Genomic DNA, 25,488 nt, shown 5'->3' on the forward strand with positions numbered 1-25,488 from the left:
GGAGGGTGCACCTGCTCGGGTCTGTCGTTCTCCCAGTCTTAGACCTCTTCCAAGTTCCCCAACCCCTGGGAGAAGGAATGTCGAACGGCGAAAGGATATGAGAAGCTTTAGCTCCCGAGCAGACGTCTCCTCGAGCGTACCTGTTGACGTTTCCCAGGACGTTCACCCTCACCATAGGAAAGGTGAGGTAAAAGTTGTTTCATCATCTTCGGATGACGCAGTACCCAAACGGGTCTGGCGTCAAGCTTCCAGACCTCTTAAGAGGAAGATTGACAAAGTCGATCAGCGTCCTATCATGACACCGCAAGCTCCTGGTTGTAGCCATTGGAGCAGTCCGGAGTGTTTTCCTTCTTCCGAAGAGAGCCCTCCTGCCAAATGTCCTTCAAGGTCAGCTGTCTGAATCGGGCATGACCTCGGTTCATGCTCCTCGTCCGCCGTCAAACTGGTTATTGCCCTCTGGACGCTCTGAGCGTTCTTTAAGCGGCGTGGATAGCGAACTCGTGATAGACATGACATCTCCTGTATCACAACGAGTTGACCCAAATTTTAATATGCTGCAAGAGATGCAACAGAAACTCTCTTCGTTCATGCAAAGTTATCAATCTACGGACAATAAAAGAGTAGCATGCCTGGATCCTGAACGTCAGGAAGCTTCTCTTCTGTACGCTTAGCGGCGTAAGGCTATTAGTCAAGAGGTTCTTGACGACGAACGGCTATACATCTCCCCCGTTAAACGTTGCGAGTCTGTTCCACTTGACTCTGAACGTCAAGCAACCAAACGTAACGCCAAGCGTCAAATAGCCAACGTGACACTGAGCGTCAAGCGGCCAGACGTGACGTCGAGCATCCAACAGAGCGACGTGCCGAGAGTCCAACTATACGTAACGTTGAACGTCCTGCAGGACGTGACCTCGAGCATCCAGTAAGACATGATGTGACGTCGAGAGTCCATCATGATGTGACGTCGAGCGTCCATCATGACGTGACGTCAACCGGCAAGCAGCCAGACGTGATGTTGAGCGTTAAGCGGTACGCGGCGTCGAGCGCCAAGCAGGATGCGACGTCGAGCATCTAACAACTTTACGTGATGCCGGGAGTCAAGAAGTGAGGCATGACATTGAGCATGAGAGCCTCTTTTTTCGTGATGACTCTAGTCGAATCGAATGTCAAGATCAAGGACGCCTCAGTTCCGATCGCTTTGATCGCGAGCGTTTTACCGAGCGTCAAGCGTTAGAACGACACGGCTACAGATGCGATGATCTGTTGTCTCTTGACGCCAGAAGTCAGGACTTTAATGAGATGTATCCTGATAAGCACAACGTTGCTACTTCCGTTAGAGCTTTGTCAGAGGAAGACATTGACGATCACCTTTCCCCTGTTGAATTATTTGAGGAATTATCAGGAAAAGATCTTAAGTCTTTCCGTCCTTCAGTGGATCTTAAGAAACTCATGAAAGTTTTTAATGATGAGTTTCCAGATTATTTTGTGCCCGTTGCTCCACGTTCGCCACCCTTAGAATTCATGCTTGAGAAGGCGTCGAAGAAGTCTCTTTTACCAAGATGGTTCTGTCACAGTCATCAAAGAGAGCTCTAAGGATGATGGGAGACTGGGTGGAGTCTAAGAAGGACCAAGGAAAGGCAGCTTTTGCTTTTCCTCCGACTAGACTGGCCTCTAGATCTAGTATCTGGTACGAGACGGGAGAAGTTCTTGGCTTGGGAGTTCCTGCCTCTACCCAAGGAGATTTTTCAAGTCTAGTAGACACTTTCCGTCGGTCGGCGATGAGGAGGACCAAGATTCTCTGGCCTACTTCGGAATTAGATCATCTTCTCAAAGGCGTCTTCAGAGCCTTCGAGGTATTCAATTTCCTCGACTGGACTCTGGGAACCTTGGGGAAGAAGGTTTCTGCCCTTAAGGATGGTGACACTGCTAGCCTCATCCACATAATGTCCTGTATGGATAAAGCTTTAGATGATGGATCTAATGAGTTGGCAGCTCTATTCTCAGTGGGGATCCCTAAGAAAAGAGCTCAGATGTGTTCGTTTCTGTCTCTTGAGGTTACTCCCTTTCAGAAATCAGAATTAGTATATGCACCTCTGTTTCCCTCTCTTTTTCCACAAGAATTGTGTAGAGAGATTTCATCCGCATTAACCCAAAAGGCCACCCAAGATTTGGTTTCAATAACGGCAAGAAAGGTTCTACCAACTTCTTTCGCTAGCCGCAAACCAAAGGAAGATACTCTATTCCCTAAGTTTTCTCAGCCCTTTCGAGGGAAGACTTCCAGCAGGGGTAACTCCAGACCCGAGGGAAGGAGAGCAAAGAGGAGAGGATTCAGATCAGGGCGAAGCAGAGTCTGACTCCTTTCGCCTTCAGGCAGTAGGATCCAGATTACACAACTTCTGGCGAGCTTGGGAGAAGAGGGGAGCAGACCTTTGGTCAGTACAACTTCTGAAGGAGGGTTACAAAATCCCTTTTATAGGGAAACCTCCTTTAGTTTTAGCTCCAGTAGATCTCTCTCCCAGATACAGAGAGGAGTCAGAGAGGCAGGCTTTATAACTCAAAATGTCTCTCTTGTTGGAGAAGGGGGCCATAGAGAGGGTGCGGGACTTGCGGGCACCAGGTTTCTACAACTGCTTGTTTCTGGATCTCAAGAACTCAGGGGGGGGGGGATGGCATCCAGTCCTGGATGTAAGCGCACTCAACGCGTTTGTCCAGAAGACGAAGTTCTCCATGGAGACATCAAAGTCAGTCCTTGCAGCAGTAAGAAAGGGCAACTGGATGGTCTCATTAGACCTCCAGGATGCTTACTTTCACATCCCCATTCATCCGAGCTTCAAGCATTATCTGAGGTTCGTTTTCAAGGAGGAAGTGTTTCAGTTTCGAGCCCTGTGTTTTGGTCTCAGCACCGCCCCTCAAATATTCACGAAACTAATGCTAAATGTAGTAAGAATACTGCACTGAAGAGGCATCAGAGCCTCCCTGTATCTGGACGATTGGTTTCTCAGAGCTCATTCCTACGATCACTGTCTGAAGGATCTTCAGATAACTCTGAGACTAACAGAAGAATTGGGTCTTCTTGTCAACAAAGACAAGTCTCTACTGAAACCATCACAAAGGATACTTTATTTGGGGATGGTGATTCAGAGTCAAGTTTTTCGGGCTTTTCCGTCTCCCTTAAGGACGGAGCAAGCCATCTTGAAACTGCAATCTTTTCTAAAGAAACAGAAGTGTTCTGCGAGGGAGTGGATGTGTCTGTTGGGAACCCTCTCCTCGTTGGAAGTTTGTTTCCCTGGGAAGGCTGAATCTTCGTCCTCTCCAATTCCACCTCAATCAGCATTTGAATAAGGAGAAAAATCTAGGGACGATTTGTATTCCCATTATGGAATCCATAGGAAGTTACCTTCAGTGGTGGAACGATCCAGACAGGCTTCAAGAAGGTCACCCCTTAGAACAAAGGAACCTAGACCTTGTGTTGTGTTCTGACGCCTAGGACTCGGGGTAGGGAGCAACACTGGGTAAGTTGGAAGTTTCGGGGCTGTGGACAGAGGATCAGAAGAGCTTCCACATCAACCAAAAGGAACTGTTAGCAGTCCTGCTGGCCTTCAAAAGCTTCGAAGGGTCAGTTTTGAACAAAGTGGTGCAGGTCAATGCCGACAACACCACAGCATTGGCTTACATTGCCAAGCAAGGCGGAACCCACTCGATATCCCTTTACAAAACTACGAGGAATCTTCTCATCTGGGCAAAGGAAAAGAATGTAATCCTTGTAAAAAGGTTCATTCAGGGGGAGAAGAATGTGATGGCAGACAGCCTCAGCAGGAGAGGTCAAGTTCTGTCCACGGAATGGACACTCCATCAAGAAGTCTGCAAGAAACTGTGGTGACTTTGGGGTCGTCCTTGTATAGACCTATTCGTGACCTCGAAGACAAAGAGGCTAGTAACTTACTGCTCCCCAGAGCCAGATCTCGAAGCAGTTCACATAGATGCTTTCCTGTTAGACTGGTCCAATCTGGACATGTATGCTTTTCCACCGTTCAAGATTTTTTAGAGAGTGATACAAAGGTTTGTGTCACACGAAGGGACCAGAATGACTCTAGTGGCCCCCTTTTGGCCCTCAAGAGAATGGTTCACAGGGGTACTGGAATGGATGGTGGACACTCCAAGAAACCTTCCATTAAGAGTAGATTTACTCAGACAACCCCACTTTGAAAGGTACCATCAAAGTCTCCAAGCTCTTCATCTAACTGCCTTCAGACTATCAAAAAACTCACAAGAGCCAGAGGTTTTTCGAAGGAGGCAGCTAGGGCTATTACGAGACCAAGAAGGACTTCTAACATCAAAATTTATCAATTCAAGTGGGAGGCTTTTAGAGAATGGTACAGAGTCAACTCTGTTTCCTCGTCCAGTACCTCTATAACTCAGATTGCTGACTTCCTGTTATACCTTCGAAGGAAACGCAATTTTTCTTCCTCTACCATCAAGGGATACAGGAGTATGTTAGCAACCGTATTCAGACACAGAAACTTGGACCTTTCAAATGATAAAGACCTATAGGAACTTCTCAAATCGTTTGAAACATCAAAGCGATGGCACCAGGATTCACCAGGTTGGAATCGGGATATAGTCCTGAAGTTCCTTATGAGTGACAGGTGTGAGCCCTTGCATTCAACTTCATTTAAGGACCTCACGAAGAAGACTCTATTTTCGGTTAGTCTGGCTACAGCTAAAAGAGTCAGTGAAATTCATGCATTTAGTAAAAACTTTGGCTTTTGAGATAACAAAGCTATCTGCTCATTGCAGTTAGGCTTTCTCGACAAGAATGAACGTCCTTCTCAACCTTGGCCCAAGGCTTTTGAGATTCCGAGTCTTTCGGATGTGGTGGGCGAGAAGTTGGAGAGAGTCCTGTGCCCAGTAAGAGCCCTGAAGTTTTACCTAGACAGAACGAAAGAGTTGTGAGGCAAGTCGGAATCTCTTTGGTGCTTGGTCAAAAAGCCCTCGTTACAGATGTCAAAGAATGCCCTTTCATTCTTCATTAGACTCTTGATAAGAGAGGCTCATGTACATTGCAGTGAGGCAGACCTCAAGCTGTTAAAAATCAAGACGCATGAAGTTAGAGCTGTAGCACTTCGGTGGCCTTCAAGCAAAATAGATCATTGCAGAGCATTATGGACACAACCTTTTGGAGGAGTAAATCTGTGTTCGCTTCACACTATTTGAAACGTGTCCAGACTCTTTATGAGGACTGCTACACTCTGGGACCATTCGTAGCAGCAAGTGCAGTAGTGGGGGATGGACCCATAATCCCAATATCCTTTTCTTCTCTTGGAACTTTTGTATTTTTATGGTTGTTCGTGGAGATTGCGACAGTCTTCCACAATCATTGATTTTAGTCAGGTGGTCAATTTGTTCCTTGAGAGCGCCTGGAACAAGGGTATTGGAGGAGGTCCTGTCACATAGAGGTATTTACACCGGTTTGACAGCTCGTAGAGGTCTTCAGCTCCCTGGGAGGATCGCTGGATCTCATAAGGAAAGCGGACATAATGAGGCAGAGAATCATTGAATTCAGCTTCCTTATCAGGTACGAACCCTTAAGCTTGTTTTATTAACTCTTAAGTAAAATTCCAACAATGTTAGCTGTCTCTGACCCTCCACCAAAGGTGTCAATCAGCTATATATATAACTACCGGGTAAGTCAGATGTTTAGAAATGATATTTTCATTATAAAATAAATTTTTGAACATACTTACCCGGTAGTTATATATAATTTAATTCCCACCCTCCTTCCCTCTAGAGACTATGGGCATGGAAGATCTGATGAATCATGGAATGGTTCCAGGTACCTCGCTAGAGGGCGCACAGGTGGTACACCTGGCTACCCAATCGAGTTTTGAAATTTCTGCTGTGAAGTCAGGGACGTAAGCTTTACATATGACTACCGGGTAAGTATGTTCAAAAATGTATTCTATAATGAAAATATTATTTTTAATACATGCTTAATGAGACTAACTTCACTAAACCCCGGGTATTCACTCAACCTGTTAGGGATCTAGAATAGACTGGCTACTACGCCTCACCATTGTATGCATTACTCTCTAAGTGCCTCATAAGATCCAGGATTGAGCACAATTTTGAACTCTCTTCTAGAAGAAACTTTATGCGTGTGGGAGCTAAAACACACACCCTAACGTGTGCACTCTCCATCCCACATACAATTCATGACTGGGAGGTCTACCCTCAATCCCATTATGGATCAAGATCACCCAGAGTAGTTTCTTTTGCTGACAATTATCCATTGTCTATGATAGAATTTGGGTCGACCTCACAATCACTCTCTCTCTCTCTCCTCCATGGCAATACTGGTAACCTTATCAACAATAATACTCCTAAAGAATGAGGTTGATATAAAAGCACTAACTTCATATTATAGTCTACATGGCTGCTACTATAGTTTTTTTTATTGTTTTTTCACTAACTGTTCTTCCTTCAGATATTTTGTTGAAGACCATCCTCAATAGTGACTCTTATGTATCAAATTAATTATCAGGAATCAGGTTATGACTTGGAGGTGAAGAACATTTGTAGTAAAGATATTTTACTTTTCTTTCAGATGCGTTTATTTACTTGCACATTTGAAATCCAAAAGCTGAAGCCAGCAAACAAAAACCTTTCAAGTGGGCAACCTGATTCCCCAGATGATATGGGATGGAGATGGAATCTAAAAGATCACTGAAGGCACAGGATTCAGTTATTCATATCTGAGCCAAAGCTGATAAACAGAGATGGAGGCTGTAAGATTCAACTCACATCAGTTTAAAGATAAGTTAAAATTTTCATTGAAGTTTTTGTTTTCACAAGTTTACATCTTAGTTAGGTAACAGAGTATGTAATAAATATCTGTGAGAGGTAGCTTATGTAATAGTACAGTGTACAACATAGTGTTGAGCATATACTATCTGAAAAAAATTTTCAGTATCACAGAAATTCTCTTGAAAGTGAGACTCTTCTCAAATAATTTTTTTAGGTGAAATGGTCATAGATTTTGTCATTAATTTACTTTATTAGTTTTATGTATGTATGTATGTATGTATAATAATGGACCATTACAGATATACAGATATATCTCAAAATGTAAATTCTCAAAAAGTGTTATCAGCTCTTCATTTACTAATATGAGATAGAATTGTTTTCTTTCATGGGTCATAGATTTTTAAACAATCGACCATAATACCATAGAATGCCATACTACTTGTCGAATAATTAATAATCTTAATATGGCCATCCTTGAAATACATAATATTTTAGCACCCCCCCCCAAAAAAAAAATATAATATTGATTGTTTGTAAGTCTAGTATTTAACTTCCCATACGCCCAAAAGTTATTCATAAACTAATTTGACCTGGGACCCCTTGTTTGATGTTTGAGGCGATTCCAGATGCTTGATTACTATAACAGAGTATATTTTATTGATAATACAATTTTCCTTCTAGCACTGAAATATAACTATTTTATCAAGAGAAAAACTGGACTTCCAGGTTCAATGGAAAATAACACAAATTATATGTAAATGATGTTTAACATAAAGGTTATGATTTTACTCAACACCGACTGTTTAAATTGTATCATATAGAGAAGGTTTAAATGGAAATTATTTAGTCTCCATTTAAAGATTTAAAAGTACAAATTTTCCTTGTTCCATGTCTAAGATACAATTAGAAACGGGCACATATGCGATCTATGAGGTAAAATCTTGCAATTAGGAATTTTGAAGTTTGAAAGTATGTACATGAAGGTCACATAAATAAATTAGATGAATATTCAAATTTAACATCTGTATATCTTAGATCTTTTGTAAATTGAACATTTCACTAGTTTATGTTAGCTAATTAGAAAAAAGAAGAATAATAGGTGATATAATGATCCATTAATCTATATTTATAAATTAGTCACTTCAATATTCAGTCTTGAGTTTTTCAATATTCTCATTGTTACTCCTTCATTTACTAGAGACGTTCCTTATAATTTATAGACAGTTTTCTGCATAGTATTATTAATACCCCAATTTTCACCTGTTAAAGCTAATTTCTAACTAAAGACTATTTCTAGAAAACTTAGGAATCAAATTTGTTTCGCTTGTATACAATATAAATTGTTTCTTTAGATCACATGATAAATCATTTTATAAACCGAATATACCGGAAGCACGTCTGCTTGTTTCTACTTATTTTCATGAAAGAATTAGTATGAAAAGCAAAAAGATTTTTTTTTATAATTACATCTAATAGCAATTTTTATATATATATATCATATGTTTCAGTTTGCCCATCAAAGCTTCTAATATGTCCTAAATTGTAAGAGGAGTTATTCATGAAATCCTATTTTCAGGCTACAGTTGGTCCCTTGCTTCAAATTAAAAAATGACGTGACAGATACAATGGTGATATCCATTAATCACCAGAAAGCTTCTATTCTACGACGTAATTGGAATTCAGGATCTGTGACTTCAAGACAAAAAATACACGCCATGGTTGTAGGTGTGGGGAGAATTGATCATTTTTAAAATTCTCATGTAGATCTGTTTACACTGAAGCTCTAAGTAGACTGCCTTGATATTGCCCAATTAATCTGTTAAAGCCAGTTGTTAGAATTCAATTCTGGTGCTAATATTTTTATATAAATCCAAAAATCTGTTGCTATCTTAACTTTCACAAATGCTACTATCAATTTTTTTATGAAAAAGTCAACAAAGAGAAAAGCTTAAATTCAAGTTATAAGTACTTTATTCGCAGCTTGAAATATCATAAACTCACCACTTAAACACTTTGATGACCATCTCAGTTTTTTGCTAACTTGTGTCCTACTAAATTTACTAGAAGTCTCTATATAAAATCTCGCTCTCAGTATGTTGTCATCAATTGAAAATTTTACTTATGATATTTTTTCATCTTAGTCATGCAAGGTATAAGAATTTTGGAGTTGTTAGGTGTATAGGAAAAGGTTATATAATTTTGATTTGACCACAATGCTTGTATGTTTGTCATTCTTCTAAGCACCAGTGGGATAACGTTTATATGCTACCTGAATTTGTACTTCTGGATAATTAATAGCTTTAATTTCCATATAACATTTGAAGTGATACAAACACTTGATCGTAGTACTATTATAAATCAGAAAACATATAAGCCAAAATTTTTGCTACCAATATTAAATGGCTGATTTTTCACAAACAAGCATTGTGGTTTTAGTTAAATTTTGTCTTCTGTTAACGTAAGTGACGTTAAAAATATTCAATCCTATTGTATGATACGATGGATGTTTTGAAAACGATGTATTACCACAAGTCCATATATTTAATCTTAACTTTATTTGATATATTTTTGTGACAAAGTCCAACTGATGACAAGTTTTTCAATCAGGTGACCTCAAAGATCAACTGATGACCAGTTTCTCATTCAGGTGACCTCAAAGTTCAACTGATGAGCAGTTTTTCAATCAGTCGAGGTCCTACTGGCTGAAGATCTTTTTATCTATTCGATGTTTTCTATTCTCCATCGCATTTCTACGATACTGTGCTCATAGTAGCACCTGTGGATATTACTTTACTTACTTCTGAATTCCCCCTTTTTCAATATTAATCTTACCCGATAATCATGTAGCTGTCAACTCTGTTGCCGACAGAAATCTACGGTAGGGATACGCCAGCGATCGCTATACAGGTGGGGGTGAACACCACAGCGCCATCTGTGGTCAGGTACTCTAGTACTTCTTGTCAACACCACCTCAATTTTTCCTCTGTCGTGCCTCCGGCTAGACCTACATGGATAGCTGTTGATTCTGGAGTTATTGCTCACGATTTGGTGATGTATTTGCTCTAGAGTTTAGCCTTCGCTATTCAGGAAGCTTTATCATTAGCTTAGCAAGTTTTTGGAATTAATTTGATTTAATTTTTTATTTAATTTTGGTACGAAGAGAGTATGAACTCTCTTTCACTTTTAAATGGCCGACCCTTCCCTTAGACGGAAGTGTTGGTGTCGAAGAGAGTATAGACTCTCTTAATTTTGCTTAACAAAGTTATAGATTTATTTTATATCTCTCCGCCTTTTATAGGCCTCTTTGATTAACTTCCTTTTATTATAAACTTATTAAAATTAATTTTTATATTTGTTTATATTCGACCTTTCCTAATAGTAGGCGGTCTTTTCTTGGAACCGAAGTTAATTAACTTTGAGCCCGTCATTTCGTTTTTACCTGTTAACATATTATGCCATTTTAATGTTTTTGAAAGAATTTCTTTGATAGTCTTTTACTGTTTTCAAAGTTGAACTAACGTTTTGTTTTGTCTCTGCAGTTGTTGACGTTCAGAACGTTCAACTTGCGCTCTATCGTTACGATAGAGAGAGAGTCTATCACGGTGTCACGTTGCAGTAAGAGTAAACCGATTCTAGCGTTTTGTTCATTCTTTCTTAGCTTAAATGGTTCTATTCTAATAAAGGAAATTTTTATTTGGGAAACCTTTCAGTTTTTTTCCTTTAACAATAATATGTTTTAACGATATATATAATTGGGCTCTTCTCTCAGATGCTAAGTCAAGAGAGAGAGAGAGAGAGATATAGAGACGGAGGGAGAGAGAGGAGGATAAACGTTTCGTTCAAGCGGGTAACGTTGTTATCGTTTTTGCTCTTCTCCCTAGTCTCTTTAGGGGAAGAAGGTAAACGTTTCTAGAGTTTTATTCTTGTTCTCAGACTTTATGCGGTGAGAGATTTTAAACGTAGTTTATTTGATCTAGTGTTTAATCTCTTTTCCAGCCACTGAATTATTTATCTTTCATTATGTTTTTCTGTTACATTGTAATACTGTTTTCGCAATTACTAACTTTTAATGAAGAATAGAATTGCGTGTTTCGGGTACAAACCACTTAAAGTTTCGAGTTCAGTGAAATAAGTGCAAACAGAAAATCAAAAGTGATAAAGTGATAAGCGCAAAGTGTTACAGTGTTGCGTTCGAGGGTTCGTCTGTTCGTGCCAGTTGTTCGCCTAGTCTGGGACCTCTTACAAGCTCCCAAGCCCAGGGGAGAAGTAATGTCGAAGGACTTATGGGTTCAGCAGGCCTTGATCGACGAACAGACGTTTCCCTCCGTGGTTTCGGGTGTAACCTACTCACGTAGCCGACGTGATCACCCCACCCACACAAAGACGAGAGAGCCCATTTATTCCTCGTCTGCGGAAGAGGTTTCTCGCAGAAACCATGGACCAAATCTTGCAGCTTTTAAGTGCAAGTCGGTCCCTTCCGCGCAAGTCCAACTCCTAGGTGGTGCCATTAGCACTGGGTCAGTTCGGACTTGCTGCAGTACGACAACTGCACACCTCCCAGAGAGGCACGGTGGTATCGCAACAGACAGTAACTCCGTCTGTTGCCGCACCAGCTGTTTTAGACCCTCAGTTTCAACGGACAGTAGCTCCGTTTGTTGTTGTCTTTCTCTAACTCTAGTGGTCTATGCTGCTGACAATGCAGTCGCAGCTTGCGGTGTTGATGCGGGAGTTTCAGGCAGAGAAGGTTAATACACCTCCTCCTGCGAGCGCTCCTCCTCCTCTGCGCAGTACAATCTGCCAGACGTATGAGGTTGAGGTTCCTCAAGCTACCTCTATGCGTGAGCTGCCGCGTTGGGAGTTGCCAGATACCAGCGCTGTGCAGCAACCTCCACTTTCCTTGAGGTAGGAGCCTCTTACCACGCAGCAACCTCCTCAACAATGGGGGCAGGAGCCTTATGCCTTACAACCTCCTCTACCCTTGAGGCAGGAGTATCTTGCATTACAACCATCCTCGAGGCAGCTACCTCTTGCGGTGCGACAACCTCCACCATCCTCGAGGCAGCAACCTCAACTCCACCTCTGCGCAGTCCACCCTGCCAGACGTATGAGGTTGAGGTTCCTCAACCTACCTCCACGCGTGAGCTGCCGCACTGGGAGTTGCCAGATACCAGCGCTATGCAGCAACCTCTTGCGTTGCGGCAACCTCCACCATCCTTGAGGCAGCAACCTCAACTCTTGCGGCAGCCACCTCCACCATCCTTGAGGCAGCAACCTCAACTCTTGCGGCAGCCACCTCCACTCTTGAGGCAAGAACCTCAACTCTTGAATGGGCTCTCGTGGCATGGTTGGTTTCGACCTGGCCTTTCATTAGAAGGGGCTAGCGTTCGATCCCAAGTATGAGGTAGAAATTTATTTCTATTTGAACACGATGTTGTGTTGATATTTATCCATATTGACTCATTAGGGGTAATTTGAATGAATTACTACCAATTGTGTCACGTGGTGGCCCGGGGAAATCTGGTAAAACTCGCTGGTACAGAGACTGATGTCTCACCAGGTAAATCCTCGGACAGCTAGATTAGTGTCAGGTTCAGATTTCTTTAAAAAATCCTCCTCTACCCATCAGGCAGCCTCATGCTTATGAGGAGCCTCATGCTATGCGGCATCCTCCTCAAACCATGAGGCAAAAGCCTCATGCTATGCGAACCACCTCAACCCATGAGGCAGGAGCCTCATACTATGCGGCATCCTCCTCAACGCATGCGGCATAAGCCTCATCCCTTGCAGCTTGAGCCTCATCCCATGCAGCATGAGTCTCATACCATGCAGCATGAGTCTCATACCATGCAGCATGAGCCTCATCCCATGCAGCATGAGCCTCATCCCATGCAGCATGAGCCTCATCCCATGCAGCATAAGCCGCACGCCATGCAACATGCTCTGCTTACCTTACAGCATGCTCTACATACAGCATGCTCTGCATACCTTACCGCATGCTTCTCAGTCACACATCTTTGGTTGTTGCCAACTCACTAGACTGTCAAGCAGTTTCATAACGTTGCCTTCTAGTCTGCTGCTTTTGCACCAGTGAAACCCTCACTGAGAGAACTTAGCTTTTCTCGGATATGGTTCCTGTAGATGAGAAAGTGCTATTCTCCCTCCTTCTGATTTTCCCTTGAGGACTCTGTCATTTGGAGAGGAGCCTTTAGCTGCTTAGCCTCCTATGGACTTTTATTTAAGCATAGCATGCTTCCAGGGAGGGTAATGGTTCCACTTCAGTCGCTATCCCCGTCTGTTACCACACCTGCTCCCATAGACCTTGAGCTGTGTTGCAAGACATGCAGTCCAAGCTTAGTCCTTGTTAGAGGATTTTTTGTTTACGGAGTCAGTGTGTCACTGGGAAGACGTTCAACAACCAGCAGAAGTGTCTTGTTGTGACGCAGTGCGGCAACCTCAGCAACCCGATAAGGAGTTGTCTGTACGACCCAGACAGTCTAGACAGCTTCGGGTTGTCACTGTACTTCCTCGCTTCCCCATGGTTGACAGTTCACAGACTGTGCAGCAGTACCATGATCTTGTGTCCGGCTCCGTCAGACGACTAGCTTTTAAGAGCTCCCACAAGTCGTCGCTGTCTGGAGATTCTCAGATGGACTATGGATCTGACCAAGGAACTGGGCCTCCTGGTCAATTTTGAGGAGTCCCAGCTCGTCCCATCCCAGACCATTGTCTACCTGAGTATGGATCTTCAGAGTCGAGCTTTTCGGGCTTTTCCATCGACCCCAAAGATATACTAAGCCCTAGATTGCATCCAGAGCATGCTGAGAAGGAACCGATGCTCAGTCAGGTAGTGGATGAGTCTAACAGGGACACTTTCATCGCTGGCACTGTTCATCGAGTTAGGGAGACCCCACCTCCCCCCCTTCAGTATCATCTAGCGGCTCACTGGATAAAGGACATGACGCTAGAGATGATCTCAGTTCCTGTTTCCGTGGTGAAAGAACAGCTTTCTTCTCAAGGAAGTCTACCTTTGGCTGTTCAGAAACCCGACCACCGTCTCTTCTCTGACGCATCAGACACGGGCTGGGGTGCGACTTTGGACGGACAGGAATGCTCGGGAACATGGAATCAGGAGCTAAGGACACTTCACATCTATTGCAAGGAGCTGTTGGCGGTTCATCTGACCTTGATAAACTTCAAGTCCCTCCAGCTTAACAAGGTGGTGGAGGTGGACTCTGACAACACCACAGCCTTGGCTTACATCTTCAAGCAGGGAGGGACTCATTCGTGGAAGTTGTTCTAGATCGCAAGGGACCTCCTCATCTGGTTAAAAGATCGAAAGCTCACGCTGGTAACGAGGTTCATTCAGGGCGATATGAATGTCATGGCAGATCGCCTTAGCCGGAAGGGTCAGGTCATCCCCACAGAGTGGACCCTTCACAAGAATGTTTGCAGCAGACTTTGGGCCCTGTGGGGTCAGCCAACCATAGATCTGTTCGCTACCTCGATAACCTAGAGGCTCCCGTTGTATTGTTCTCCGATTCCAGACCCAGCAGCAGTTCACGTGGATGCTTTTCTGCTGGATTGGTCCCATCTCGACCTGTATGCATTCCCGCCGTTCAAGATTGTCAACAGGGTACTTCAGAAGTTCGCCTCTCGCAAAGGGACACGGCTGACGTTGGTTGGCTCCGCTCTGGCCCGCGAGAGAATGGTTCATAGAGGTACTGCAATGGCTGGTCGACATTCCCAGGACTCTTCCTCTAGGAGTGGACCTTCTACGTCTACCTCACGTAAAAAAGGTACATCCAAACCTCCACGCTCTTCGTCTGACTGCCTTCAGACTTTCGAAAGACTCTCAAGAGCTAGGGGCTTTTCGAAGGAGGCAGCCAGAGCGAGTGCCAGAGCAAGGAGGACATCCACTCTCAGAGTCTATCAGTCTAAAGGGGAAGTCTTCCGAAGCTGGTACAAAGCCAATGCAGTTTCCTCATCCAGTACCACTGTAACCCAGATTGCTGACTTCCTGTTACATCTAAGGAACGTAAGATCCCTTTCAGCTCCTACGATTAAGGGTTACAGAAGTATGTTGGCAGCGGTCTTCCGCCACAGAGGCTTGGATCTTTCCACCAACAAAGATCTACAGGACCTCCTTAGGTCTTTTAAGACCTCAAAGGAACGTCGGTTGTCCACTCCAGGCTGGAATCTAGACGTGGTCCTAAGGTTCCTTATGTCATCAAGATTTGAACCTCTCCAATCAGCCTCTTTTAAGGACCTCACATTAAAAACTTTTTTCCTCGTGTGCTTGACAACAGCTAAAAGAGTAAGTGAGATCCACGCCTTCAGCAGGAACATAGTTTTCACATCTGAAACGGCTACATGTTCCTTGCAGCTCGGTTTTTTGCTAAAACGAGCTTCCTTCACGTCCTTGGCCTAAGTCGTTCGAGATCCCAAGCCTGTCCAACTTGGTGGGGGACGAACTGGAGAGAGTACTTTGCCCAGTTAGAACTCTTAGGTACTATCTAAAAAGGTCATAACCTTTACGAGGACAATCAGAAGCCTTATGGTGGGCTATCAAGAAGCCTTCTCTTCCAAGGTCTAAGAACTCAGTTTCTTACCTATTCAGGCTCCTGATTAGGGAAGCACATTCTCATCTGAAGGAAGAAGACCTTGCTTTACTGAAGGTAAGGACACATGAAGTGAGAGCTGTGGCTACTTCAGTGGCCCTCAAACAGAACCGTTCTCTGCAGAGTGTTTTGGATGCAACCTATTGGAGAAGCAAGTCAGTGTTCGCATCATTCTATCTCAAAGATGTCCAGTCTCTTTACGAGAACTGCTACACCCTGGGACCATTCGTAGCAACGAATGCAGTAGTAGGCGGGGGCTCAGCCACTACATTCCCATAATCCCATAACCTTTTTAACCTTTCTCTTGAATACTTTTTATGGGTTGTACGGTTGGCTAAGAAGCCTTCCACATCCTTGTTGATTTGGCGGGTGGTCAATTCTTTCTTGAGAAGCGCCGAGGTTAAAGGTTGTGATGAGGTCCTTTAGTATGGGTTGCAGCCCTTATACTTCAGCACCTAAGAGTCGTTCAGCATCCTAAGAGGACCGCTACGCTCAGTAAGAAAGACGTACTTAATAAAGGCAGAGTAATGGTTCAAGTCGTCTTCCTTACCAGGTACTTATTTATTTTATGTTATTTTTGAATAACTAATAAAATAAAATACGGGATACTTAGCTTCTGTGTTAACATGTATGCTGGTCTCCACCCACCACCCTGGGTGTGAATCAGCTACATGATTATCGGGTAAGATTAATATTGAAAAATGTTATTTTCATTAGTAAAATAAATTTTTGAATATACTTACCCGATAATCATGATTTAATTGACCCACCCTTCCTCCCCATAGAGAACCAGTGGACCGAGGAAAAAATTGAGGTGGTGTTGACAAGAAGTACTAGAGTACCTGACCACAGATGGCGCTGTGGTGTTCACCCCCACCTGTATAGCGATCGCTGGCGTATCCCTACCGTAGATTTCTGTCGGCAACAGAGTTGACAGCTACATGATTATCGGGTAAGTATATTCAAAAATTTATTTTACTAATGAAAATAACATTTTATGGATTTTGCTTAAGGTTGATCATTTCTCATTGGTTAATTGTTGATTGTTTGGTGAGTTGGAAATGGTAGCGTTGAGGAGTTGAGGCTTTCTATAAAATTCAAAGGATATCTAGCTTGAAACTTCATTCATAATCAAGTCTCGAGACATGACAGTTAAAACTTTTGAAAATTTCATTTCACTTTCCACGATAGGTTTATTGTGATTTTTATCTGGAAAATTTGAATCTAATTCTGAGATGAGATGATGATATCTCAGCTTAGTTTTCTTTAGATTTCAATTTTTTTCTGAAGGAGGTTTGCCTCCTCTTCAAAGAATAGTTATAGTCATTCTGCTCCATGGGTTACTGGAAGTTTTGAGATTCTAAATATTTGAAGAAATAAATGATTTGATTAAACCAGTAGCTACCAATATATAATTCTTGATTATGGTAATAATTTCTTTTGTCGGTTTCTAGGGATATTATCCGTAAGGACACCTCTTTATCAATGCTTTTCTTATTGTTAATTGTAAAGATGTTTAAGAAAATTAGGTAAACGGTTATGATCTTGCCATATCAATTCAAAATATTTTCCTTGATACTTAGATTGGCAAAGTTTAACTAGGCTTTTTTATGTTTCAGGATAATTCCTGTCTTGAGGAAGTTTTTAGGCCATTCCACCTTACCGTTTTGAAAGGGCCAGTTTGCTTTCAATAGATTTAATTTTTTTTTTTACTTGCATCTTTGTGAGGGAGTGATACGGCCTGGTTTAAAGTATCACAGAATAAATTTAGGTATCCTGTGTGTTTCATCTTGGGTCTGTTGAGTTACTTTGGGCAATCCTTGCTCTATTGAGTTGTTTGTGAGCAATCTTTGTTCACAGTTTTGTCAGATAATTTTGAATTAAAGACCTTTTTCGGTCACTTCGTGGTATAAAGGGCTTTCTTTTGGATTCAGGCTTTTTTGTGGCACTTTCTTTTTGAAAAGTCTTGCACAATTCCCCTTATTTGTATATTTTTTTCTTCTGGGCAAAGATTCACCAAGCTTTTATGATTATACTCCTTAGATCTCATTTGCTTAAAATTTCATTTGTAGCATTCCTTGATCTATGGAGTTATCTGAGGAACTTTTCAGTCAAGGATTGTAGAGAAATTCAGGATCTTCAAGGTTCTTTGGGTTATTTGGGATACTCATTAGTTTAGGAAGTAATTTTAGGATTCTTTATCCATGGAATTATTCAAGTTGTTTCTTGATTCAATAAGCTATCTGGGTCACTAATTTGATTTACCTATTTCGAGTATTCCCTTGTGTGCAGAATTTTTTGTACCGCACACTGGTTTACTCAGGACATCACTTTGTCTATGGTGATATTTTGTCCTCATTTTTTTGTCCATTTATTTATTCATGACCCTTCTTGGTCTTTGAAATTATTTTTAGACACTACTCTTTAGTGTTATTTAGAACACTTCAATGAAGTTTTCGTGGGGACTTATTGTGATCTAGAAGTTATTTGGGCACTATATTGCCTATAAAATGCGTTAGAGTAATCCTTTCTGTGTGGAGTTATTCACTACACAACTTGGTCTAAGGAGCTACTTTATACAATCATTGGATTGATTATTTCATGTCTCTCATTGTTTTCTTGTTTCTATTCAACTGGTTCCTTTTTTTTTTTTTTTAATCACTTGTTTTCAAGAGTTCCAGTTTTCTTGTCAATCTTAAGGCCCCAGACTTATTTGACATTGCTCTGTGAATTAAGATATAATTGATGAAGTCTTTGTAATTGGTGTAATTAAGATTTATACACATTTCTGATAATTTTGCATTTATTTTTATGGGGGGTGGGGGGTATTTTAAAGAGAACTTCAGTATTAATGGAATTCAAGATATGTTGCTCACATGTAGCTCCTTAAATTTTTTTTCCTATGCTATCTGCCAAACTATCATAGATTTACTTCATCCCCTTTTGTTTCTTAAACAAGAAAATATTAAAAGAATATTCTATAAATTTCTTGTATAGTGCTAAATGCAAACCTTGAACAATAGTTAACTTTTGCTTCCCTTTCATTGAAAATGATATATTCCTTTTTAAAAGTCCGTTTTCTAAGGATTAAAACAAACTAGAATACTTCTTTTAATTTTTATATTAAAGATAAAGAAGAGTATGGTATCTTGTATTTCTTATACTGAATATTAATCGAACTTCAACACAATAACAAATCCTCCCTTTGCCTGTTGCAATGCTTTGTAACAGTTAATGTTCTCTCTCTCTCTCTCTCTCTCTCTCTCTCTCTCTCTCTCTCTCTCTCTCTCTCTCTCTCTCTCTCTCTCTCTCTTCCTTTGACGAGAAATTAAAGAACTTACCGTCACTGAGGCAATGAAGAGGCCACCTAATGAAACAATAGATTAAATGGTATAGAAAGTGATGGAATATAGGTCAGTGACAATCCATTGAAAAAGGAGATTATGAAACACCAGTTGGGATACTAAAGGTCATAAGATTAAAGTTATTGAAAGGCTAGATATGAAAGGAAATATATTGTTTCTTTAATGGTGTAGGGCCATCAGTGTACCTTCGGCAGTCCATTGTAGGCATTAATTAGTGGTCTTTTCAACATTCCTTCTGACCCTACTTGTAATTGTACATTCCTTCTGCCCCTACTGCACTTACACGTTCTTTCTAACTCTACCTACACTTGTACAGTCCTTTTGACCCTACCTGCACTTGCCCGTTCCTTCTGACCCTATCTGCACTTGAACGTTCCTTCTGACCCTACCTGCATTTCCACGTTCCTTCTGACCCTACCTGCACTTGAACGTTCCTTCTGACCCTACCTGCATTTCCACGTTCCTTTCTGACCCTACCTGCATTTCCACGTTCCTTCTGACCCTACCTGCACTTGAACGTTCCTTCTGACCCTACCTGCATTTCCACGTTCCTTCTGACTGTACCTGCCCTCTCACGTTCCTTATAACCCTACCTGTACTTGCATGTTAATTCTGACCTACCTGCATTTGCACATTCCTCCTGACCCTACCTGCACTTATACGTTCCTTCTGACCCTACCTGCACTTATACGTTCCTTTTGACCCTACCTGCACTTATACGTTACTTCTGACCCTACCTACACTTACACGTTTCTTCTGGCCCTAACTGTGCTTGCACGTTCCTTCTGACCCTAATTTCACCAGCACGTTCCTTCTGAACCTAATTTTACCAGCACGTTTCTTCTGACCCTACCTGGACTTGTACATTCCTTCTGACATTACTTACACTTGCATGTTCCGTCTGATCCTACCTACACTTGCACATTCCTTCTGACCCTACCTACACTTACACGTTTCTTCTGACCCTAACTTAACTTGCACGTTCCTTCTGACCCTAACTTAACTTGCACGTTCCTTCTGACCCTAACTTCACCTGCACGTTCCTTCTGACCCTACCTGTACTTATACATTCCTTCTGACACTACTTACACTTGCACGTTCCTTCTGATCCTACCTAAACTTACATGTTCCTTCTGACCTAACATGCACTTGCAGGTTCTTTCTGACCCTACCTACACTGGCACATTCCTTCTGACCAAACCTTCACTTACATGTTACTTCTGACCATACCTACACTTACACGTTTCTTCTGACCCTACCTGCATTTCCACGTTCCTTCTGACCTTACCTGATAAATATTAGTATATTAGAAATAAAGAACATTTGATGTAATATTGTTGAAATGAAGTAGAGTCTAGCTCATTAGATATTTGTGATTTATGTATGGAAATGTACTCTGAAACAAAAAGATTAACTATATCAAAGGTTATAGGTACAGGTTTGTGTTATGGATTTAAGGGGAACATGTATTACGGTATAATATTTGTTATGGCAGGTATTAAAGTCAACTCCTAAAATTTTGATTGCTTATCAATAAATCACTAATTGTAGTCCTATTACTTGAAATAAAAGAATCTAAATGGTGTGACCGTTGACTGATATTATAAAGGATCACTCGTTAATTAGGAGTTTTAGAAGGCGACCTCAGCTAACAGCTGATTACTAACAATCTTCTACAGTGAACTGCATAGTTGGATGGAAATTTTAATTTCTTTAGGTCACTAAAGCCTTAGCGTAAAGTTTATCGGTTTAGCTAAAGGGAGGGAGAAGAGTTTGGAATCATATAGCTGTGAAAATAAAAGTATATTTGTGATTATATATAAAATATATGGGATGTAAACTAAAGGTATTTAATGACCACTCTAGCCTAAGGATACTCCTTTAAATTCCAGGTACTTTAAGTAATGTAGCAATGTTCTCTCTCTCTCTCTCTCTCTCTCTCTCTCTCTCTCTCTCTCTCTCTCTCTCTCTCTCTCTCTCTCTCTCTCTCTCTCTGGGCTACATGAATATACCTTGAAGAATAACATATTAATTGTTAAAAGTAAAGGGAGGTTTTGTGCTCATTTTCCAATAAGGCTAAATTACGAAGAAGTTCTCTTTTATTTAAACTTAATGCTCACATCCAATTTCAGATCTCCCACTCCCCATCCTTATCCTTCCTTATCCCAAATTTGGAAATGTTATAAAAAATACAAAGATTCTCGCCTCATATGGCCGATGAGTCTCCCACTGGCCCCCTCCTCTTTGAGTATCAGAATATGCCATTTTATTTCTCGCCACAAAAAGGGCTAAGGGGTCCTTGAGGTAGACCCTGATCCTAACTAGAGTAATCACTTGTTCTTTTAGACTGTTATTGTATTCCCCATGTACAGAAGTTTTTCATTCTTTTACTGGTGTCTTGAGAGCTGTAGCTCAATGTGTTACCTTGAATATATTGTACTTGCCAAAGGCCGACAGTCTGTACTTACAAACATGTTGGACTTTAGTTTGCTTATTGATTTAGCTGTCTTGTTTGTGCAGGTTTTATCCTGAATGCTGAAGTCATGAAACATAATGGCTGTGTTATGCTATTATTAACTTCATCAAAAGCCTCTAATTCATTAAGTTTGTAATGGTTTATCAGATTTTAGAATTTGGTAAAAATTATGTTGTTTCAATCAAATATTTCAAAATCTTTAAGAAGCTTGTATTGTAAAAGGTTATAATGTCAAATGTACAGGTTTTGGTACTATCATTTTCATTTCTAGTAACGCTGTATGCACTTGTGTCAGTGACAAAAACATCAAATTATTTTGTTATGATCTGTGTAATGTAAGTAGTGAAAAATCTATCTAATGTAAAAGGGTTGTGATTTAATGTGCTCCAGACATATTTTTGATTTTTTTGAAGTTAATGTGTAATTGATGGTCACTATTGTTTCTATTTTTTCTTCCATAAAAACTTCAAGTTCAAGTGTAATTAAGATATTGAATTAAAGATTTATGATAAGTGTACTTAACGTAAGTGTTTCAAGACATTTGGTAAGAGGGTCATTTTGAGGTCTTGCATTTCAGAGCTTTCTATTATGGCGAGATACCTGGGCTCGTTGAAAAGGTGCACAGCTCGGTTCATAAATTCTATTTTGTTTCTTGTCTCGTGTCGTTTGTGCCCATGACATAAAGAACGGATAAATAACACTTTAATCATTTTTAGATGAATTGTGTAATAAGTTTTTGAATATGTTATTGTTGACGCAAAAGCTGTCCAGTTGTAGGTGCGTATGTTTGTTCTTTAAAACGTGTGAAAACTTATTTGGTATGTAGTATAGGTTTCTAAATCGTTAACAAAAAAATCTTGTCAGGTTTGTGTGCTTTCATCTTTACCTCTTCCTTTCCATCTTTTAACGTTACATCCGCCTTTCCTCCCTTCAACTTAACCTCCTCTTCTCCAGCCTTCAATTTTATCTCCTTTTTGCCTTTAACTTTACCACCTCCTTTCCTATTTTTGACTTTACTTCCCCCTTTCCTGCCTTCAACTTTACCTCCGCCTTTCCTGCCTTCAACTTTACCTCCGCCTTTTCTGCCTTCAACTTTACCACCTCCTTTTCTGCCTTCAACTTTACCACCTCCTTTTCTGCCTTCAACTTTACCACCTCCTTTTCTACCTTCAACTTTACCCCCTCCTTTCCTACTTCCAAATTTAACTCCTCCTTTCCTGTTTTCAACTTTACCTCCTCCTTTCCTGTCTTCAACTTTACCTCCTCCTTTCCTGCTTTTAACTTTGCCTTCTCCATTCCTGCTTTTAACTTTGCCTTCTCCATTCCTGCCTTCAACTTTACCTCCTTCTTTCCTGCTTTTAACTATACCTTCTACTTTCCTGCCTTTAACTTTACCCCCTCCTTTCATGCCTTTAACTATACCTCCTCCTTTCATGTCTTTAACTTTACCTCCTCTATTCATGCCTTTAGCTTTACCACCTCCTTTCCTGCCTTCAACTTTACCTTCTCCTTTCATGCCTTTAACTTTATCTCCTACTTTCCTGCCTTTAACTTTACCTCCTCCTTGTTTCCTGCCTTCAACTTTACCTCCTCCTTTCCTGCTTTTAACTTTACCTTCTCCTTTCCTGCCTTTAACTTTACCTCCTCCTTTCCTACCTTCAACTCTACCTCCTCCTTTCCTGCCTTTAACTTTACCTCCTCCTTTCTTGCTTTTAACTTTACCTCCTCATTTCATGCCTTTAACTTTACCTCCTCCTTTCATGCCTTCAACTTCACCACCTCCTTTCCTGCCTTTAGCTTTACCTCCTCCTTGCATGCCTTCAACTTTACCTCCTCCTTTCTTGCTATTAATTTTACCTCCTCCTTTCATGCCCTTAACTGTACCTCCTCCTTTCATGCCCTTAACTGTACCTCCTCCTTTCCTGCCTTCAACTTTACCTTCTCCTTTCCTGCCTTCAACTTTACCTTCTCCTTTCCTGCCTTCAACTTTATCTCCTCCTTTCCTGCCTTCAACTTTACTTCCTCCTTTCCTGCCTTCAACTTTACTTCCTCCTTTCCTGCCTTCAAATTTACCTCCTCCTTTCCTGCCTTCAACTTTACCTCCTCCTTTCCTGCCTTCAACTTTACTTCCTCTTTTCCTGCCTTTAACTTTACCTTCTCCTTTCCTGCCTTCAACTTTAACTTCTTCTTTTCTGCCTTCAGCTCTACCTTCTCTTTTCCTGCCTTCAACTTTACCTCCTCCTTTTATGCCTTAAACTTTACCTTCTCCTTCCCTGCCTTCAACTTTACCACCTCCTTTCCTGCCTTCAACTTTACCTCCTCCTTTCCTGCCTTCAACTTTACCTTGTCCTTTCCTGCCTTCAACTTACCTCCTCCTTTGATGGGTACCTCCCCCTTTGATGGGTACCTCCCCCTTTGATGGGTACCTCCTCCTTTTCTGCCTTTAACTTTATCCCTTCCTTTCCTGCCTTTAACTTTGCCTCTTCCTTTCCCGCCTTTAACTTTACCTCTTCCTTTCCTGCTTTCAACTTTCACTCCTCCTTTCCTGCCTTCAACTTTACCTCCTCCTTTCCTGCCTTTAACTTTACCTCTTCCTTTCCTGCCTTCAACTTTCACTCCTCCTTTCCTGCCTTCAACTTTACCTCTTCCTTTCCTGCCTTCAACTTTACCTCCTCCTTTGAAAGGTACCTCCTCCACTCCTCCCTTCATTCTTCCTTCTTGCACTCCAATCTCTTATAGCTTTTACTTCAAAATGTACCAGTAGAGTCTTCCCCAGGTTGCACTTGGGAACTAAATGACCTCACAGGTTCAAGCGCTGGGTTATATCCTTAAATTAAATCCAGTCTTCCTCATCAAAATTCGAATCACAGAATTCCACGTCAATTTTTTTTTCTGTTGGTAGCAAAACAAGTCGGTTTTAAGTCACCCTTACTGTCTCAGTTGGTTATGCATCGCACATTGGTTTAACAAAAGGATTAAAATCGTGTAAATTTAGATCCCAAATATTAAAATGTGATTTAATTGTGATGATAAATTGCAGATACGGATTATTGAGACTTTGTGCCGAGATATTGTTAAGATTTCCACTGCAAGGAATGAGGAATTGTTCTGCTATTATTGAGTGAATGATGCGAGATTCTTATGGAGAACTTAGGTAGATTATTTGCCCATTTCCCTTTAATAGATCATGTCCCAAGGTAGGTAAGGGAAGTTTATTTATTTTTTTTTTTTTTTGGGGGGGGGGGTTTCTTAAAGTTAGACTGAAAGGATTTTAGTTACAGCTATCTTTATGTAGATGTATAGGAATTAAGATAGAAGGCCTTTCATTTAGAATTAGGGTGAGTTTTGGATTGTAATTTACGTGTCTTAGCTTATGGAGAAATTATACTAAACTATGTGAAAAGGTGTAATTATCCTCTATTCATCTAGCGAGTACAGCACTCAGTTAGTCAGTTTAAAAAAAAAAAAAATTAAGAGAGTAGAATCCTCAGCTTGAATATGCAGAACATATAGTAAATACTTTGTTTTTTGAAATAGTAATCTTATAATGTAAAAAAAATGTATTGAGTACAAAAGTCGCTCCAAAATTTAGTATTTACCTAAATATTATAGATTTTTTGAGATAGCTATGTATTTAACTAGAAGTTTTAAATTTTTATATGCATTTACACATTTGTTTTTGAAGAGCATATTATTTTCTCGACTTTAGTTTTGAGTTATTAATAATGTGATTTGCTGAACTATCTAAGGAGAAAACTTCAGTTATCTTAGTCACCGAAAAAATGATAGAATATTATAATTTATATTTTCGTTCAGAGATTTGAGTTTGATGCTTCGCTCTTTATTATTATATATTTTCCTAACACTAATCTTCGTGAATAGAAAGTATAATTCTTGGTCCTGTGTTTCTTTATTATGAAAAAGATTCTATTTTCATACCTATTCTAAATAAAAATACGTAATGAATTTAATATTATTAAATGTCATCATGTTTGTGAACTATTGGGTATTATAGATAATTAAATATTTAATAACGTAAAGATATATTTTCCTTCGTTGGTAATCTTTTTTTTTTTTCAGCGGTCTTACATTGAAAAGTATTTGGGAGCTCAGAGACCCACTTGTTCCAAATGATACTAAAATGTTATCTTTCATTTAATATCTGTTTATCTTGTGTCAGTTTTCAGTAGAGACTGTTATACTCGGCGAACATTATCTCCGTCTG

General features: G+C 40.7%; 1 protein-coding gene across 1 annotated transcript; it reads right to left on the reverse strand.

Moving 5' to 3' along the window:
• Positions 1–6,738: 6,738 nt before the first annotated feature.
• LOC137616005 (protein qua-1-like) lies at positions 6,739–23,972 on the reverse strand. The gene is made up of 3 exons (XM_068345685.1): positions 23,633–23,972; positions 22,150–22,985; positions 6,739–6,783 (listed from the first exon to the last, which is right to left on the reverse strand). The coding sequence occupies exons 1-3, from the start codon at positions 23,970–23,972 to the stop codon at positions 6,739–6,741; spliced, it is 1,221 nt and encodes a 406-aa protein (XP_068201786.1).
• Between the last annotated feature and the right edge of the window lie 1,516 nt (positions 23,973–25,488).

Source organism: Palaemon carinicauda, chromosome 22, assembly GCF_036898095.1.
Source record: "Palaemon carinicauda isolate YSFRI2023 chromosome 22, ASM3689809v2, whole genome shotgun sequence".
NCBI classification, from domain to species: Eukaryota; Metazoa; Arthropoda; class Malacostraca; order Decapoda; family Palaemonidae; genus Palaemon; species Palaemon carinicauda.